This window comes from Ambystoma mexicanum, chromosome 10, assembly GCF_040938575.1.
Source record: "Ambystoma mexicanum isolate Mex_15411 chromosome 10, UKY_AmexF1_1, whole genome shotgun sequence".
Classification (NCBI taxonomy): Eukaryota; Metazoa; Chordata; class Amphibia; order Caudata; family Ambystomatidae; genus Ambystoma; species Ambystoma mexicanum.
In genome coordinates, this window is record NC_090932.1 from 1,013,317,871 (window position 1) to 1,013,338,552 (window position 20,682).

General features: G+C 48.3%; 1 protein-coding gene across 4 annotated transcripts in view; it reads right to left on the reverse strand.

Annotated features, from left to right (window-relative positions):
• The window catches only part of VWA5B2 (von Willebrand factor A domain containing 5B2), a 967,193-nt gene that overhangs the window by 536,258 nt on the left and 410,253 nt on the right, over positions 1-20,682 (reverse strand). For all 4 annotated transcript variants that reach the window (XM_069618816.1, XM_069618815.1, XM_069618818.1 and 1 more), the window contains exon 10: positions 14,297-14,499. In XM_069618816.1, the coding sequence (XP_069474917.1) occupies positions 14,297-14,499 (203 nt within the window). The remainder of the gene's footprint in view (positions 1-14,296; positions 14,500-20,682) is intronic.

The following is a 20,682-nucleotide window of genomic DNA, read 5'->3' on the forward strand; positions in this document are numbered from 1 at the left end:
GGAAGTTCCATATATGCTATTGAGGGGAAGTCCAGGCCAGACTGGCTGGAGCCTTACCAGTGACTGTATGTTGTGGGTACGCCCTTGGGGTGGGATCTGGGTGAATGGAGTGTATGACCAATATAAATTTTATGTTATGGGTGTCGGGTGTCTGGTTTCTGGTGTGGAACACAATGAAAGAGACAGCTCTGCCCAAAACTGGTATGAGTGCAGTGCGGAGTGCTGAATGGCTGGGTGCTTGTCCCAATCCACATTCCGTGTTGTGAGTGTCTGTAGGGAGAAGAATGGCCTAAATGCACTGTGAGCCTGATTGACTGCCTGCCTGCTGAATGCCCTTCTGAATGATTGGCTGCCTGAGCCTGGCTCAGCAGTGTGAATGAGAGACAGAACAATATATCTGGGGACCTCTCACTTACTGGAATTGTTCAGAAGCTGAAGTCGATACTTGATGCTTAGCTTGAAGCCCAGCTAGAAGAAGGCTTTGCTTCTGCTTTCCTTCGACGCAATCTGAAAGCTGTTGTGTCTCCAAGAACTGATCCAAGATGGGACCTGGCTAAGAGACCTCTTCCTGAGCTACAAGGGAACATCGTGCACCAACTAACCTTCACCTAGGCTCCCAGGAAGTCAGTCATCGAAAGGCTGCCGACCGGAGACGGGGACCACAGAGGAATCTGAAATAAGGTGCCCAGACATTGAAGTCCATCGCCGTCGACAACCATCATCGTCGACCGGAGCCGTAACGCTCCATTGTCTAAGACATTTGAATCAAGGACTCCCTTGGTCATCACCGTCGACTGATTTGTAGTGCCGGAGAAAGTCAAGGTTGCCGACGAACTGAGGAGAATCCGCCGGTGGGTTTCCTGCCATCCAAAGTCATGAAAGACGCAGACGAAGATCCGAAACCCAGACGAGGTCGAGTCCCGATCGCTGACGCCAACCGCCGACAACCCGACGCCCTTGCTGGGCCTACGTTCTTCATTGATCTGCTTTGCGGCACCAAACTATCATAGCTGAGGTGCACCGCACACCTAATCTTTGCAGGACATCCACGATCGATCCCCAACGACCACCGAGAAGGCCGAAGCTGCAGTTTTGACAACATTGTTCCCCTTTTCTTTGAGGAATCTCAACAATCCATGACTCCTGCCTTAAAGGGAGTTCACTCAAGAAGGATCCGTCGATGACCCGTCGTTGAACTCTGCTAAACCAGGTACATTGGGGTAGTAGAACATTGTAGAAGGAAATAAGAATCTGCTAAACAATATATGGACTGGGCTTGTAAAATTACTTTATTTACAGGTTGCCCTGGTGGGGGATCCTCACACAGAACTGTGCCTAGTGGTAGGGGCCCAGTATTCTGCCAATTGTTTAACCAACTTGTTCCCCCCTAACCCCCTAAGTCTATTCTTGCTATTGAGTTGGATGCCATTTGAAACTATCAACAGTTGGTGAATTTTAATGGAGTCAAAGAGTAATTGTGGTACCACATAGACATTGTATATTTATCAAGTTAGTATTGCCTGAGCACAAAGTGTGTTATTGTGATTGTGTACACCTTATTTATATAAAGAAATGTGTTATCACTAACATAGTGTGTGGACATTCCTTTGTGGGGGTTTGGGGACTACACTGTACTTAAGAACCAGCCTGCATCACCTCCTGAGAGCTTAAGCCTTGATTGCTCGCCCAACGTTACCATATAGAGAATCTTGGCTGGGGTGCTCTGTGCTTCTACTCTGCCATATAGAGGGAAGGAGTACAGATAACCCCCCTCCAGTCTTTACAATGTCCCGCTGGCAAACCCAGGGAAATCACTAATGGGAATTTGCATTTGGAAAAATCTCCATTATAATCTATTCAACACACAGCTGCCTCAGAACGAGTAAGGGCTGCGGGGGGCACCACACATCATTCTGAAATGGGCCACACACAACTCCAGCTGGCCCTAAAAGTACCTGTGATAAAGGGGAGGAGAGCAAATAGCACCAATGTATGCTACTTTGCATAAACTAAAAGAGCATTTTGGTGACATTAGATTTTTATATTTGACAATGATGTCTGCGACAGTGATTCAAGCCCACATCCCTTCTGAACGCATACTGCATGCTGGGTATTCTGGTCATTTCATTGACGGTAACACGCAAACAGCAAAATGTTTGTAAGCTATGAGTCATATATACTCATTTGGGCAGCCTCAGACCTTGAGCATGAGGCCATGGCTCTCTTGCCCGAGGGTGAAACGTCTGGCTTCTCTGCATATGTCAGATTCACAGCTTGTTCTGTTATAAACGAGCGAACGTCTCCAGGCTGCTCATGTTTTGAGGCTCTGATGGGGGTGCGCTCATCAAATAATGGTGACAGGTGCTTTTTCCTGGGCCACCGAGGGATGCGGTTCAATATTTGGAGACTGCTGCCCTTCCCCCCGCACCCCCATCCACAGCCCACTCAAAGCAAAGATGCTATATACATTCGATTGTAAATAAAAGAGGTTTGGATTACCCAAGTGAATGGTACTCATTCTATCAATAATGTAAGGATGAAAGCAGAAAGGTAACTGCCAGAATCTGAACATATGCACCTCTCTCTCTCTCCCTCCCCTCTCTCTCTCTCTCTCTCTCTCTCCTCTCTTTCTGCCTCCCCCTCCCTTTTTCTCTTTTTTGCTTGGTATCAATGTCTGCACTGTATAAACCCTATATGCACGTATATACATTAGGCAAGTCTTGTATCTTCTGCTGCACAACAGTAATCTACCTGTAAAATAACAGCTGCATGTAAAAAATGCAAGCTAGTAATGCAGATACTGCACTGGCCACCCTTCTCACTCAGCCAATTCATTTACACAATTGTTTCATAAAAATATGATGAAAGAGAGCTCTGAAATTATATTCTATAAGTGCTGGCATTGTGAGTTATTTTAAATGAATGTGCAGCTTATTCACACATGACTATAAGTACCAGAATGCAACATGATGTGAGCCCGAAAGCCAGAATTGGTTGATTATTTCACACCTGGCATGGAGCAACTTGTGATCCTCCCAATGCTCCCAATGGCTTATACTACTTTCAGGGTTTACACAAATGCAGAAGAGCTTGTGAGATATAGTCACACGCTTGTTTGTAGCTCTTTTGTGACTCAGACATACCTGCATAACCATTGCAATTACAAAAAAAAGTCTAACATGTTTTTTTGTGAATCAAAGAAGCACATGTGGGCCCTCACTGAATGTCTGGCCAGCTCTGACACAGCCGATTGGTGGCCATAATGGCATTTTTGGCTACAGGGAATCGACTCAAGGCCTTGCCCCTCATTCCACAACCTGCCTGGCCACTGGGTTGAAGGTTGCTTTGGTCTTTTCATAGATAGTGCCATGAGGTTGGGCAGGGAGTATCGCCCAAAGTATTACACCCACTTTGCTTTGAACAAGGATTTCTTTCCAGGGGTACTAGAGTTTGGAGGCAGGGAAAGTTCTAGGATTTGTGAGGGCCTGTGAGAAAAAAAAGAGGCTGGGGCCCAGTATTTTGCATGTGTACTGACATCACTGAAAGTGACAACACCGAAAGGGGCATCACAGGGAGTGGCATGAGTCTGTGTTAAGGGCATCATAGGAGGTTTAATTATAAGAAGTTGTCATGAGAAAGCCAAGAGACAAAGGAACTTTGTGGTGTGCAATACATGATCCTACATACTATGTTTGAGTGTTTTGATATCTTACTCTGAAAACAGAATCAGTTCCAAGGACTTCTACTGTTGGCAGATAAGGCAAACTAGAATCATTATTTTTCCAATACCATAAATTTAAGTAGGGAGTCCAGTGTGGCAATTTAACATATCAGCTCTAGTTGGTTGAGACACATGTTAATGTTTGGCTTTCAAGAAATATTTTATTGATAAGACCCAAAAAGTAGGAACAATCACATAAAAAATAGCCTAAAACATATATGAACCCTTAGGAAATATGTTAAGCAAAACAAATGATTGAGCCTTTATTTTCCCGATCTTGAATTTATTTAAGGCCACTGGTACTAGAGTGCAAATTAATGTGAGCTGAAACAAATATTCTCTGGGTTTTTCAACTATGTGTATAAGACTTAAAGACACATGTAGACATATACTGTGTGATATGGTCACCTAAGTGTAGTTATTGTGTGACAAAGACAAGCAGCTTGTTAATAAATATGACGTACAGAAAAGGTGAAGTTCTACAAAATGTCAGCCACCCAAAAGCGGAAGTGACCTCCGTGTACTGTTCTGTACTGTGCCTGCCTTAGATGCTCAGAAGTGACCAGAATTCCATCACCATTGGACTCAGATGACCTCATTTAGAGGAACCTACACAGGAATGGGAGACACTGGATTACATAACATCCTGGACTAGTCAAAAGGAACCCACCCTGGCCCGCTGCACTGGCCGCCCATGCTTTACTCCTCCTCTTGACGGAAGATGGCGTAATCTGTCTTTCTATGGCACAGGTCGGGTGAGAGCTCGAGAACTTGGCACTGTTTTATTACTAGTCTTTAGTAGTATAAGAACATTGAAAATGTATGAGTATGCAGGTTCATGTGGACTAATCCAGGATCTTGCGTAATCCAGAATCTTCCGTTTCTCTGGAGCACGGGGAGAGGGGGCTGTAGGTTCATCTAAGCGAGGTCACCTGAGTCCAATGGTGGTGACATTCTAGGGACTTCTCAGTATTTAAGGGAGGCGATTTCTGTTCACAGAGGTACCTTCTACTCTCTGGTGGCTGACATTTGTGTCCTAGAAGGACCAGTACCACCGTTTTATGGAACACAAGCCTATCCGGGAAGTGTTCATTGGGCACGTATTGAGACCATGGGCATGTCTTGCCACCAGTATTCGCTCATTCGCTCACGGCACTGAAAATATGGAACAGCCTGACCACTAGTATGACATCGGGTGGATTTTCTCTGAAACCTTCTCTATTCCTTGTTAGCCTTCTTTTCATTACTATAGACCACTCCCCCTATTCAAAATCAATTCCTTTGATTCTAGCTCCTTCTCTTTCTCCATCTCCATTGCTAAGCTTTCCTGTTTCTCCTTTTGCATTCAGGCGCACCTGTGCCGTGTCTGTGCATCTCCCTTCTTGTCCTATCTCCTCAGCTCCCAACATTTCTTTTTCTTGCTCTCTATTCCTGAGATCCAATGTTCTTGTACTCCCACTCTGTGGGATCCTCAACTCCATCAATATCTCTTTCATGCATTCCATGCTTGAGATCCACACTTCTACTTCTTATGCACCTCAACTCCCTTGTGTTCTTGCACATCAATGAGCGAAATGCCCTCCTGATGGTCCTCCCAGATACTCACCCGGCTCCCCTAAAAGCAGTACACCACACTGCAGCATGTCTTCTTAAGAATGCAGGGAAATTTGACCAAATCATCCCAGTTCTACGTCAACTACATTGGCTTCCTCTCTAGGCTGGGATACTGTTCAAGACGGTAGCTATAAACTACAAAGCAGTCATGAGCCGTACACAAGCGTATCTGGTGGCTAAACTGCACATATCTGACTGCATGCGCTCCTCACTCACAAATTGACCCACTGGCTTGAATCACAACTCACCGGCAAAGAGAGGACCCACAAACATTCCTTCTCTTGTCACGCACCCACCCTCTGAAAAGCGATCCGGGCATTGTCTCAGAACGTACCCACAATTCTCCAATTTTGCAAATATCTCAAAACATGGCTCTTTCTACAACACCTGACCAAGGACTAATCCCAATGCATGCACAAACCTCAACCCACAGTACTGTGCTATTGTTAAAAGATGCTAACCCAAGCCCTGACTACCCTCAATCCGTACAGCGCTCTGCAGTCTCAAGCTAGGTCCACGCGTAAAAATAAAATTAAAAAAACTCCCTCCTTCTTCAACTCTTTGTGATCCTCAACTCCCTCAATTTCTCTTTCTTGATCTCTGTTTCTGAGAACCATCCTTCTCCTTCTCAACTACTCATGCTCCTCAGCTCCCTCAATTTCTCTTTCTTGATCTCTGTTCCTGAGAACCATCCTTCTCCTTCTCAACTACTCATGCTCCTCAGCTCCCTCAATTTCTCTTTTGTGATCTCTGTTCTTGAAAACCATCCTGCTTGTTCTGCCTCTCCTTGTACCACCTGGTGCGATAGCTTGCTGCTGTAATCTGTGTGTAATCTGCAGATTACAGGTTCGAATCCCGTCAAGGCCAACTCAGCCAGAAGTGTGCACCAGACTAACCCACCCTGAGCTGAGGGAATTGGACCGCCAGTCGGAGAACCGTCAATTGTTTGCTCTCAGTCAAATGCCACACAAAATAACCCATAAAACAATCAAGCAATCTGCAAACAGGACACCTGAGCTCCTCAATAACACCATCAACAAGGCAGACAAGAGCTATGAAGTGACTGTACTGATTCACCCCATCCGTAGTCAAAGCACTTGCACCCACCAATCAGAGAACCCTCCTCTGTTTCCTCTCTTTCAATCCCCAAAATGAAATAGACCAGGCAATCACAGCGGTCTACCAAAGAGAGGCTTCCATTCCACTGTGAGGCTGTCTACAAGGTGAAATGGAACTTTATAGTGGCCGAAAGCAAACTTACAGCACTGTACAAAATACCTAAATCAACATGACATTGTTCAAATCATCACCATCAATGTCAGAATGGCAAATGGCAAGATTCTAACGCGACCCATGAACAACCAAGTCCGGATGAGGTGGCGACCGCCATATGTCCTGGGCGCTCCAGTGCACAGTCTGAATACTTCTGCACATACACAGTCATGTGAGTTAGAAGGTTCGGTATGCAAGTGGTCTGCTTTGTACCTGTGCCTGGATAAGTCATGGGATGAGATGTTAGACAATACTCAGTTTATTAACTTTTCATGGTTGGAGGCGGGAGGATAAAAAAGGACTAGGCGTGCTCTTGTTGGGACATGTTTTTTCCCAAGGTCGGTAGGCCCTGACCTGGTCGCGTCCTGTCTGTTTTCTGTGTTATGGTTCTGGCCAGCATCCTGGAAGCGAAAATCAATCCTATGCAATATGTTTCACAAAATGGCTGCTTGGCTTGAAGATGCAGATATGCTGACTTCCTTTCTAGGTAAACTGCTTGAACACACTCTATCCTGTGGCGTTTCTTAGTGGCTGAGCATGTTCTGGTGCTCTGGTCCTTTGCTCTTCCCATAGCACATTACGATGACTGGACTAGGCACCTTGGTCACTCACCCTGGTGGTGGTGACGTGACGGTGGGCTATTCCTGCGTCTATCTACTCATGTAGAGGCAACATTTTCACTCTCTTGTGATTGATTCCTAAGGAGGAAGACAGAGGCCCTCATTACGACCCTTGCGGAAATCGGAAAACGATGGTGGAAATGCAATACCGCCATCGAATAGCGCTCGGTGCGACTATGACCCGTCACCGCAAAGTACGAAGCCATTAGCGACACCGTAGTGAACGCCAACGCTAACTGCACCAAGCACGCGCGCGCGCGCCATGCGAAACCGCAAACGCCACCATGGCGCAACGGTACGCCAATTCCGACCCTAGCGGACATGTACCTAACGCCATCAGGCATGGCGTAATGTACCATTCCGCCATGGTGAGAAGTACGGCATCGCGAATCAACCGTAAACGGCCCCACTGAGTGCCTGTACACCGCTCCCTTCCCACAAAGTACAACTCCCCGTAGGTGCAATGAAGTCACAATGCAACCATTGAAATGTACAAGTCACCCATGCATGGCAACGAACAAAAGAAATACAAGAGGGGCCAATGGGAGCTGCAGGGCACAGATGGCACGAATACAGAAGCCATCCCAATGGACATGACCACAGTCCCCCACCGAGAAACGCACGCAAACACAGGCACCTGTGACCAGCAATATTCCGAGAATCACATCATTCCACCAGTCCACCTGGCTGACCGGCATCTGTTACACAAAACCCAATCCCCCGCCCCTGAGCATGACAACATTCAAACTGTCATATTGGCAGCCCCCATCCCTGACCTCACGGGCTTAGTAGGCAAACGCGCCCAGTACAGTACCACGCAACTAAACTCCGAAGCTGGAACCCAATGCAGATCTCCTCACAATACATCGCCCCCCAAATAGGCATATGCCACATCACTTGCAAAGAAAAACGCTACACGGGCCAAATCAGAATAGAAATTTAATGCACATCAAAGTCACCAAGCCCATACAGCCATCAGGCCATGAACTCCAAAACACTAATCACCATTGTGGGCTGCATCCGCAAGAAATGACCAGCCACTACTTGTGTGTCGCCCTGTTCCCCCATGGTACACAGAGCCACATTCACGTACGAAAAGGCAACATGGAAGCGCACAGAACCGCAGGGCCGTCCCAATGGGGAGGCACTAGTCCAGCTGAAAGGCCGAAATGTTGCTCCGAGCCACCAGTACTGCGTAAGGGCATGTGGGCCATTGGCGATCGTCCCATAAGATCGTAATGCTGCTCCACTGATTAACACGAAGCAGCAGGTGTCGGGAGTAAAACCCATCTGCAGGAGTGGCATACAGATGGCAGTGGCAAAAGGGGAGGAGATACCTGTCAACCAAAAGAAAAGAAAAAGAACAGAATGGCCATCAGAACTACATTCCAACAACTCACTTCAATGATCACACGAAATCCACAGCCATATGCATGCTAGCCCACTCCAAAGGATCATCACCACCCCAAAACCACTTGCGACTCCTAACCATCTATATCGAGGTGCAAACACCATCACAAACGAGTGTACCTGTGCATGCGTCTGTCAAAACAGAATCCATCAGATGGGAATGTTAACGTGCATGGACACAAGTGTCTGAGGGCGCGTCGAGACAGGGAGGGCTCAACAAGGCCAGATAGACGATGGTCCCACTATGGCAGCCCTGCATCACATAGCGCAGGGGAGGCGGATAGATCCCAAGAAGCCCTGTACATGGCAAACTCTGTATCAAATCACCTGCCCATGCATCCATTCATCATTCCCTCATCCGGAATCAAAACGCCTGAATAATTACTCACATAACATTAGAAACATCCATTGAGTCTGTGCCTTATGCAGCCTGCAAAATCCACAGTGCCCCAGCCCGTAATTCCAGTGTTGTGAAGTAACATGTATTTGGGAACGGCCGGCCTCATCGCCCACGTAGCAATTGCGCATCCCAAACTATTCATATCAATCATTGCTTCCTCGCCATGGGCCCTGTCTCAAGGACATTGAACAATAGAACGTTATATTCGCAGTCAGACCTGTGGGCATCTCCTCGCCGCTAGCTGGAAACCGAAAGCGCCGCCCTTCGAATTCCACATTTGCAACATCACGCCGAAAAGGCATCTGTGGCCGTTTGAAATCACTAATTATTCCATCGAGTGCGGCTGTGTGTGAAAATGGCAACTGCCTTCACCCACAAATGGGACGCCCCGCCCGTCGTTGCAACTCGGTACAGTGATGCATGAGGGCCCACCGTTACTCGAGTACTACGTTCCACTGACCCTTCACAAGTCTGTTCGCGACTGCACAGATAGTATGTGCAACAATGGGACCACAGCAGAATGAACATGTCAACCAATGTTACACGGCCATCGGGTACAAATACATGATTGCAATAGCAAGATGCCATTCCCCGATTTGCAGCGTTGTGCGCGGGACGTGCTCGGCCAAAGGGGAGAGCAGTTTGCACAGGTGGAATTAATCACCACAGGTGGAGGCCATACAGCCTGAAAACACATAAATTGCACAGCCAGTCTCCTCCCACAACCACACCGAAATGCTACCGGCAGGACTCGCGATGTTGGCCCTGGGGGACCTGATAGCACTGCAACTACTCCAACTCCAAGAAGAAGACGAACACCAACTGCAACCGGCCGCACGAAGGAGACGCAGGAGGAGGAGGAGGGCAAGGCAGGGCCAGCAAGGGCCGCCAGCACAGCCACTACCACCACGCAGGCAGCCCGCAATCCCACGCCTCCGAGCACATCCGTTCAACCTCACTGATGAGCAGATCCACACCCTCTACCGTCAGGACCGGGACACCATAGCCGCCATTGTGGACATGACACAGGCTGACCTTGTCAGCATGATAGATAGCCCAACCGCCATCCCACCCCGACTGAAGGTGGTGTCTGTACTCCACTTCCTGGCCACAGGCACCTACCAGCACACAGTCGGACAGTTGCATGGCATTTCTCAGCCACTGTTCTCACGGACACTATTGCAAGTGCTCGATGCCCTCCTGCAGCACGCAGACGACTACATCTCTCTACCACGCTCGGAGCAGGAAATTACCAACACAAAAGTGGGATTCCATGCACTTGCCGGCATACCGGGTTGCATTGGTGCCATCGACTGCACCCATGTGGAATTGGTCGTCCCACATGCCATGGAGGCCCAGTACCGCAACCGAAAACAATTTCATTCCCTGAATGTACAAATGGTGTGTGACTCCAACAGGATCATTACACATTGTTGTGCCAGATTCCCTGGATCAACCCATGATTCTATGGTCTTGAGGAACTTTACAATACCACGCTACATGGAGCGACACGCAGGGAACAGATCCTGGCTACTCGGTGAGTCTCATTACATGCATGATTATGTGGGGTTTGTGATTTGGCAATGACCTGGCAGGAAGGGGGGGGGGTGTGCGTACGTAGCAATGGCATTCCACATCATACGTTTCTCGTCCACATACAGGTGATGCTGGATATCCACTGAAGAGATGGCTCCTCACACCAGTCCGGAACCCACGGGACCAGCATGAGGAGGACTACAACCATGCCCACTCACGTACCCGTGTAGTCATTGAACAGGCATTCGGCCTACTGAAGACTCGTTTCCGCTGCCTCAGCAGGTCTGGCGGGGCACTCCTGTACCGCCATGAGAAGGTTGCAAAGATGGTCATGGCATGTGTCATGCTCCACAACATGTGCGTACGTAGAAATGTGCCCATGCCCCCTGACGCAGAACTGCAAGCACCTGATGATGGTCATGATGAGGGTGGGGATGTGGCAGCACCTCATGGAGTCTGCGAGGCACCGGAGGCCCGTGACATTCGTCAGCATCTCATTGATGTATGCTTCTAGCACTCACGCCTGGTGGCTGATACATGGACACGGGACTCGTGGCACTGCGTGTGTCTGGGACATGCACAATATGGACTGTACGCCTATGATGGCCTAGTACACAAAGATCAATGTCCACACATCTCATTGGTTGATCGTGCACTTTTTATGGCATATGTGATGTCATGTTGAACACCCTATCGACCCGCCACCCAAGTGAGCCCAACACACCCCCTCCACCCTCCTACCTCCCCCCCGAACACCAGTGTCCAAAGATGCTCATTGTCAGTGGGCTGTCGCTATTGCAAGCCCCCTCTGCGGGTATCAGGGGCACCCCTGCCTGTGGAGCGCAGGTTCCTTCCAGATCTACGTTGGGGGCTGCCCTGGACGGAACTTGCAACGGATGATGTGTCTGCCTGCTCACGTCCATGCATGTCCCTAAGGGTTTGCGAGAGCTCAGTGAGCACACGGCGCACTGCGGCAAGTTCGGCACATACGTCTTTGGACGTCGCATGCAGTTCCCCCCTCAGGCTCTCGGTGCTTCTCTCCATTTGGACTCTCAGGCTCTCGGTGCTACTCTCCATTTGTGCCCTTAGCGTCTCTGTACCTCTCTCCATTTCTGCCCTAAGTGTCTCAGTTGATGTTTCTATGTCTGCCTTAGTGCCCCCACATTCATCGGCATGGTCCTTGAGGAGTGTGGCCATTTGCTGCTGTTGCACGATTAACTGGTCGAGGGACTGTTGCCTCTGCTGGGCCATGGCCATTTGCGGGGGTGTCACAGAGGGGCTGTTGTCCTCATGTTGCCTTGCCACAGGGCTTGTGGGGGATGGCCAGTCGTCGTCTTGTGGGTGCCCCTGCGTGGTATCCTCATGTTGTACGGGATGGGACAGACAGGGGGATTGGGACAGGTCATGGATGGATCTGACTTCGGCATCCCCGTTTTCTGTGTCCGAGCATGCTGCCATCAATGGGGTGTCACCTATGGTGCTGCTGCCACCAGAGGCAGTGCCTTCTGTGGCATCCATTGGGGGGACCTGTGGTGGTGGTGTTGTGGGCATGCTGGCTGCTGGGGTGCCTGTTGATGTTCCCTCCTCTGTGCTGCCACCTGATTTGTGCTGCTGCCGTGTCTTGATGCGTGCAGCTGAGGTGGAGGGTCTCTGGCCGTTGGTCTTGGCCCTCTTTGCAGGTGTGCTGGTAGGGGTGTCCTGTAGCTCGTCGTTTGGATCGGACCCTGTGGTGGAGTAAAGGAGGGCGAGGGTTATTGATGGGTCTGTGGGAATTGGAATGGCATTGTATCACATGCATTGGGGTGGTACATGAGGGTGATTTGGGTCGGGTCCTTGGAGGTGCTTTGATTTGTGTGTGGAGTGAGGGTGCAGTTGTTTGGCAGCCTGCAGTTTGGGTGTGCCTGCTGCACGTGTAGTGCGTGTATTAGGGGTTTTTAATTATTTATTTATTTATTGTGGGTTTTAACGTGCGCTATCAGGCCGATGTGTGTGGACGTTCTCCTGGACATGTGTTTCTGTTGCACTATGTGGACGCATGGTACTTCACATGGATGGACTGTGTGGATTTGGCATTGTTTTATCTGGCCCACCTACCTGAATCTTCGGATGTCTGCACTCCTTTCTCCATCCCTCCGACTCCCTCTATGCTCTCCATTCCGATGGTGGAGGCACAGATTTCTTCCCAGGGGGTCAACTTGATGGGTGATTCAGGACCTCCCCCGGTGGCTGTGGCAATGTTGCGGTTGGCAGAGAGTATGCTGCGGACGCGTATCCGCAGGTCGTCCCATCGCTTGCGGCATTGCTGTGGGGTGCGGGGTGCGGTCCCCACCGCACTTACCCGCTGTGCCACCAGAGCCCATATGGTCTTCTTGTTTGCAAGTGCCGTTCTGGTCATTTGCGTGGAGAAGACGACGGCAGCATTCTCCTGGAGGGTCTCTGTTAGCACGGTGAGTTCCTCACGGGAGAAGTGGACCTGCCGCTTGCGGTCGCACGCTTTCTTCGCTACTTTTCCCATTTGTCTTGGTTTCGCTAGGGTGGGTGACGGGTTGGGGTGTGTTTCAGGGTAGTGATTTTAGTGGTTGTGTGGTTTTAGTGCTTTTATAGGTGTACGCCGGGATGTTTCCCGTTCCGGGCCCATGTTTTTACTTCCGTTTCCGTATATTTCCGGTCACCGTACTTTCCGGTAGGCGCACACTGCGGTGACCGTTAAGAGGGGTGGCGGTATTGCACCTAGGGCGCCGTACGGCGGCGGTGTGGGCCGTTTTGGGGTCATTTCCGCCATCGCGGACTTTGCACTTCCGCCGTGGCGTGGTGCTCGTGCCCGATGGGTCGGAATGGGCCGCACTTTGCTCCTTCGTGCAATGGCGGAAACGCTATTTACGCTGTGGCGCTCCGGTCAGTCACTTTCCGCCAGGGTCGTAATGAGGGCCAGAGTCCCCTTTTACGCTGCTCTACTCTGGACCCCGCCACGCCAGTTGGGAATGCATCCCACAATGACACTCGTGGAAGGTAAGCTCCACTTATGAGTTAGGGGGTTCACTAGTTAAATTGTTGGATTGTTGACCACCAGGTTCACTGGCACATCTCTGGTAGCCTGATAACCTAGTTGTCTGTTAATCAACCTGTGTTTGTCCCCATCACCTCGCCACCAACCAAAACAATGGGCTCCAGCCATTCCTGGGCTGGTGCTTACCTTAGTGATGCTGCAAGGTCTTAGAGCAACTCCTTTCAGCATTCCTTGCAGAGTGCATGGGTCACACGCCCCACACTCCTGTGCCTGCTCTGCTCTCCACATTGATAACAACAATCATGGCTACAAAAACGAGACTGTCCTATCTTTTTATGGCGGCCATCTTGTTTTATCTATATTGTTTTTGTCTCATGCACACGCACTGGAAGGTTCCCATAGATGAAATTCTGTACCAGAAACAGGCACTTAGCCCCGCAGTGGATTGCTGATGCTTTTTGTGCCCAGTGGGGCGGTATCATTAGTATTGTGATAGGTCACTGATAGTTTGATGGGAGCTTTAATTGTTCAACATGGTCATTGAAAGCCTTATTGGGCATTGATGATGAGATATCTCATTGATGGTCCAAGGGAGTGCTTGGGTTTTTGTTGTTCATTTAGGATCTGATGGTTTTATTGATGGTTTTACAGTGCACTGGTACATTTCCCCTTAATGCAACCCTTGGCCATGAGCCTCCCATTCCGTTAAGCCTTACCTGACCATGCTGGCGTACCGTCTCACCAGCTCAATGACTTTCCCAGAGTTGTTGACTGTAGCGTCGGTGAGGATGAATAGCTGCCTTGGGTAGCCACGGTGAACAGGTTGAGCAAAGACCCAAGTCAGAGCTGCCAGGATGTTGGTGCCCCCCATGTCTGCTCTCATCTTCTGAATGTACTCAAAGGCCATTCCCAAGGTCTCCTGTCAATCCAACAAGACAGATAATGAACATAGAAACACATCACTGTTCCCATCGCCAACAAGACTCAGCACTGGCCACAGCACCGCTAACGCATCTCACTCTTTCTACTATCATTTGAATGTAAACTTTACAAATATACATTGTAACCTTTTTCTTTCTAGGACAACTAAGAGGTTCCATGTGTTAAAATTGCAGCAAAAATGGCCATTTACACACAAAATGGCTGCAAAAAGGCCATGGTTTTGCCACCGCAATCCATGTAAAGGATGCGGGGGACACCCCTGCAGCCCCCAGACCCATTATACCATTAAGGGGAGCAGGGGACACCCCCACAACCCCGCCCTCCTTAAATGGTATAATGAGGTACACCTATACTGGGTCAAACCACAGCGATTATTTGTAAACGCAACATTTTTGCCACAATTGTATTACTGCATACAAACTAAGAAAGGGGAAGGCACAGAGCATAACATCCAATGTCCTTGGTTTCTCCTGAAATCACAAACATCTGTGTTCACCCTATAAATGCATTTATCAGTACTGGTAACCATTCTTATCATAACTGCAGTGCCTATTGTAGGACACCTTTATTTCCCCATCTCAGTCCCATTCCTCTTTAGTTGTCTTTCTCCTCTGTCATTATTCCTCCTCCACAGCCATCATTTGTCCATTTCATACCTCGTACCGCAATGCCCCACTTCACAACTCACCCATCTGTTGTCACTAATAGAGAAGTTGCGAGAGGGGGCCAGTGGAGCTATAACACCAGGTCTTTTGGTTCTAGCCCCGGATAGAAGCTCAGGGGCTACAACCAAAAGGCTAGCTAGCCCAGAGTGCCGACAGTCCCGACAAACGCGCAGCCCCAGATCTTTTCCAGACCTAGCAACACCCCTGACTTTCGTTCCTATTTCTTCTCCTTAGTCGTCATTTATCTTTGCTATAAAATACATCGAAGAGAGTTAATGGGAACCTCTAAATGTGAGAGAATTGCACTGGCCACAGAGGAAAGTGTGTGTTGCATTTAAGACCCTTTTTGGACCAGCCCATTTGTATATTTGCAAGCACTTCAAATGGAATTTCCATAACAGAGATTTACTGCCAAAGTTCGATTGCATCATGGTTGTCCCTCGTTTCAAATACTAAGTGGCCTTGAGCAGCTGTTGGCTGAATGCTGGAACTCTCTGCCCGTGGACGCCTGGCATATTGGTGCTTTGATCGTGTTTAGAAAGAGAATTAAGACCCTTCTTGTTCTAGAACCTGTTAGTCCTCCCTGTCTAATCTGCCTCACTGCACTTTGATGCCTTTTCTGGAATCTAGGGCACAGCAGCTTCAAAAATCATGCATCAGTTGTCAGTACTCCTCTTCAGTTCTCATCAGTCATCATTTGTCCTTCTCATACCTCATAGCTTATGAGAACTGGCGAGGAGTAGTGATGACTGGTGCATGAGTTGTGGCGAGGAGCATTAAAGTGTGAAGTGTGAGGGGGACAGGTATGACTGAGGAGGGGGAGGAATGGTGATTGAGGAAGAATGTGATCTAAAGAGGAGTTGGGATGATTGATGCATGAGCTGGGAAGGGAAGCATCAGTGTATAAGTTGTGAGGAAGACTACTGATGACCAAAAAGGAGGAGGAATAAGGACTGAGGCGTAATAATGATCTAGGAGGAGGAATGATGACTGAGGGGTAGGAATGAGGACTTAGGGTTAGGGAGGAGAGATAAAGAGGAGTAGTGATGACTAGTGAATGAGTTGTGAGGAGGAACATTAATTTATGAAGTGGGAGGAGGACAAGTGATGACTGAGGACGAGGAGGAATGGTGATTGAGGAAGAATGTGACCTAAAGAGGAATTAGGATGACTGATGCATGAGCTGGGAAGGGCAGCATTAGTGAATACATTGTGAGGAGGACTACTGATGAACAAAAAGGAGGAGGAATAATGACAGGTGGAATAATGATCTAGGAGGAAGAATGATGACTGAGGAGTAGGAATGAGGACTGAGGTGTAGGAAGGAGAAATAAAGACGAGTAGTGATGACTGGTGCATGAGTTGTGAGGAGGAGCATTAAAGTATGAAGTGTGAGGAGGACAAGTGATGACTGAGGAGGAGGAGGAGGAGGAATGGTGATTGAGGAAGAATGTGATCTAAAGAGGAGTTAGGATGACTGATGCATGAGCTGGGAAGGGCAGCGCTAGTAAATACACTGTGAGGGGTACTACTGATGACCAAAGAGGAGGAGAAATAGTGACTGATCAACATACATGTATCATTCGAAAACAGATAAAAACTAGAGACGTTCCTCCCACCCTCTCCTCCCAAAAGTACATCAACATGAAACTATATACCAAGTTTTTTATTTTCACCCTTCCTTCCCCCCTCCGGGACAGTGTCCGTGCTTAGTAACCAGATTATTATCTGTGTCCTCAATGGCAATGTGCTTGGCTTATGATTGAACTACTGCTAGTCAGCAGTTTTAACCGCACCACTTGAGTGCGCCTGGCGGTGTTCTGTGGCGGTCTTCAGATGATTGTTCATTCACTGTGTTTGTGGTCACATAAACAAAACCTGATCGACTGTCATTCCCATTATGGGATGCATGCAGGGAAGTAGTAATATATGCGTTTACAAAGTCACCCCACAACAACTCATATTGGGTGACTTTTTCATGTAGGGAGGCAGTAATTCTCTCCATTTCACAGATATTTGTTGCAACAGTGATCCATTCTCTCTTATTCGGGACCAATTCCGCTTTCCACAAGTAGGAGCAGAGCAGCAATCCCCATCATCCTTCTCAATTCCCCTTCACATTCTTCCAGCCCAAACAAAATTAAGAGGGGTGCAGCCTCACGGGAGATCCCATCTATCTGCCTGATCCACCCCAGGACTTCATCCCAGAACACTTTCACCCGGGAGCATCCCCTCCACATGTGCCAATAATTAGCCTGTTCCCCACAGTGGCGCCAGCACATGGGACTTGCTGCTTGGAAAATCTTTGACAACCTATGAGGGTTGTATTGCCACCTATGTAGAAGTTTGAAGGCGTGCAATTTATATTGGGCTTCGATAGATACCTGTGAGACACCTTTACAGATCCTTGTCCATAACTCAGGATCTAATTCCAACTCCAAGTCTCGTTCCCACCTTTGCCTTAGTTGAGCAGTCGACCCCTTTCCTGACTCTATCAGTGCCCTGTACATAGTAGATATCAAGCCCTTGGTTTCGCTCATTGTGTCAAGTAGTTTCTCAAAAGGGGTGAGGTCTCGCTGTATCTGCTCCTTCCATTTGTTTTAACCCCCTTAAGCTGTAAGAAGGGGAAGACTGGCAATGGGTGTATCCCCATGGATTCTTCGAGTTCAGTAATCGTAAGGAACCTTCCCTCCCTCCATAATTGTCCCACCCTTTCCAGGCCTGCTTCAAACCACGTTTGGAACCTCTCAAGGTTGGGGATATCCTCCCGGACTCCCGGAGCCCATATGTGACTCAGAGGGGAAGGCCACGTGGTTATTGCTCGCATATCTACCCTCTTCCTCCAGATCTCCCATAACGTGCCCAGTATTGGGTGATCTCGGAGTCTTTGCAGTAATTTGTCCCTCGGGACCCATAACCACTCTGCAACGGTGGCCGGGGTTAGATTGTAATTGTCCAGCTGCACCCACTGTAATTATGTCCGGCCTCTCAAGTGGGGGATCAGGATCCTCAGCTGGATGGCTCGGTAGTATTTTTTCAGGTCAGGGAGGCCTACTCCTCCCTTTTCCTTGGGTAGGACAAGGGTCTCATAAGCTAGCCTTGCCTTTTTCCCCTGCCACAGGAATTTCAGGGTGGCCCTCTTAACTTCCACGAAAACTGCTTCCGGAAGTTGTAATGGGGGCATTTTCAAATGGATAGAGAAATCTTGGGAGACACACCATTTTAATTGCATTAAGCCGCCCTCTCCATGAGATTGTAAGCTTCTGCCACTTATTTAAGTCTGCATGGAAACTGGTTAGTAGGTCGGGGGAATTGGCTTCATATAAGGTCTCCAAATCTCGTGTCAGATTTATCCCTAGGTAGTGGAGGGTAGTTCCGCCCGTCGCGAGACCGAGAGTGGAGAGCCTGGCAGTGACTTTTTGGAGTGGGTTCTTGTAATGGGAATAGTATGCATTTCGATCTATTAATCTTAAACCCTGAGAGTTCCCCATAGGTTTCTATTAGTTGTATGGCTTTTGGTATAGATGCCGGGGGGTTCCTTATGTGTAAGAAAATGTTGTCGGCATAAAGAGCTATCTTGTATTACTTTCCATTCACCTGCAGGCCCTCAATTTGAGGATCTGATCTAAGCATCTGAGCAAGGGGTTCTAGGGAGAGTGCGAACAATATCGCTGAAAGAGGGCAGCCTTGTCTCGTACCATTCTCCAGGTTAAACCATTTGGAATATTCAGAGTTAGCCATCACTGAGGCCTTGGGAGACGTGTAATGTGATTTGAGCCCTTTTCTGAATATGGGACCCAGCCCAACCTTTTCGAGTATCGCCCCCAAGAAGGCCCACTAAACCCTGGCAAACGCCTTTTCGGCATCCACCGACAGGAGAGCAGGATCACCTGTCATTTTCTTTGACTCATGAATTAAGTGCAGCGTTCTGCACATAATATCTGCACCCTGTCTTCCCAGAATGAATCCAACCTGATCAGGATGTATTAGCCAGGGCATATAGACCTCAATTCCGGCTGCTAGTACATGCATGTAGATTTTGGCATCAATATTAAGTAACGAGATCGGGCGGTAGGACCCACAGTACTTAGCATCCCTGCCCTCCTTAGGGATGACAGTAATGAGTGCCTCAGAGAAGAAGTCAGGGGCTACCCCCGTCCGTCGGATGTCAGTAAATAAGTCGACCATAAAGGGGAGAAGATACGATTTAAATGTCTTATAAAAGCCTGCTGTATATCCGTCGTTACCCGGTGCCTTCCCTAGTGGGAGCCTCTTTATCAATCTCTTGATCCCTTCGATCATGATCGGAGCATCTAACAATTCCATATCTTCATGGGAGAGTCATGGCATATCGATCCTACGCAGATATTGTCCTATTTCAGTGTCCCTGTTTTCCCCTTCAGATTTGTATAATCTCTCATAGAATTTTGCAATGACCTCTGGGATCTCACTCGGGTCTGTCATTATGGTACCTCCTCCCCCATCTATGTCATGGACTGACCTTTCCGCCCGTTGTCCCCGCTATCTAGCGGCAAGCAGCACATCTGCTTTATTTATTTATTTATTCACATTTGTAGAGTGCACAACAGCCCTTAGGCAACGTGGCGCTTGTTACAAGAAGGCTTACTTAGTTACATATCATTGTTGTACATTTCTGCAGTTTGTTACATGATAAGAGATTTGCTTAGTTACATATAGCTAGTAAAACATTCTAACTTGATACATGTTACATGTGTGGAGCAATGCTTAATTACAGAGGTAGTAGATAAACAAATTACCATTAATGGTAGAGCCAGCAGTGGACAGTGTAGGTAGTTGGTGGGTAGGGTCAATGCAGGTAAAGGGTGAGAGGAAGGGTGGGAATTTAGTTGAAGAGAGTGGTTTTCAGATTCTTTCTGAAGGGGAGTAGGGAGGTTTCAGATCGGAGGGAGGTGGGCAGGGCGTTCCATAGCTTAGGTGCTAGGTAAGGGAAGCCTAACCCTCCAGCCTTCGCTTTATTGATGCGGGGAATGTTGAGTTGGTTGGCATAATGGGTTCTGATGGGTCTTGCTGATGAGGCTTTTGAGAGTGTTTCTGAGAGGTAAGCCGGGGATGTGTGGTTTATGCATTTGTGGGCTGTGGTGAGAATTTTAAATGTGATGCGTTGCTTGACTGGGAGCCAGTGCGCTGCTTGTCTTGCTTGAGTGATGTGGTCCCTCCTAGGGAAACCTAGTGCTGCCCTGAGTGCATTGTTTTATGTTGTCTCTAGTTTATTCATGTTTTTACCTGAAGTGCCTGCAAGGAGTGAGTTGCAATAGTCTAACCTTGCGCCTACAGTGGCTCTGGCGATAGAGAGATAGTTAGGCTCGGTTAGGAAGGGTTTGATGGCCTTGATGAGTTTTATGCTTGATTTGATATGAGTTTTATGCTTAAGGCAGAAGCTGATGCTATGGAGTTGACTTATCTCCCTTTTCATATTGTTTTTGTTTAAGGAACTGGAGTTTGCGAATTATCTG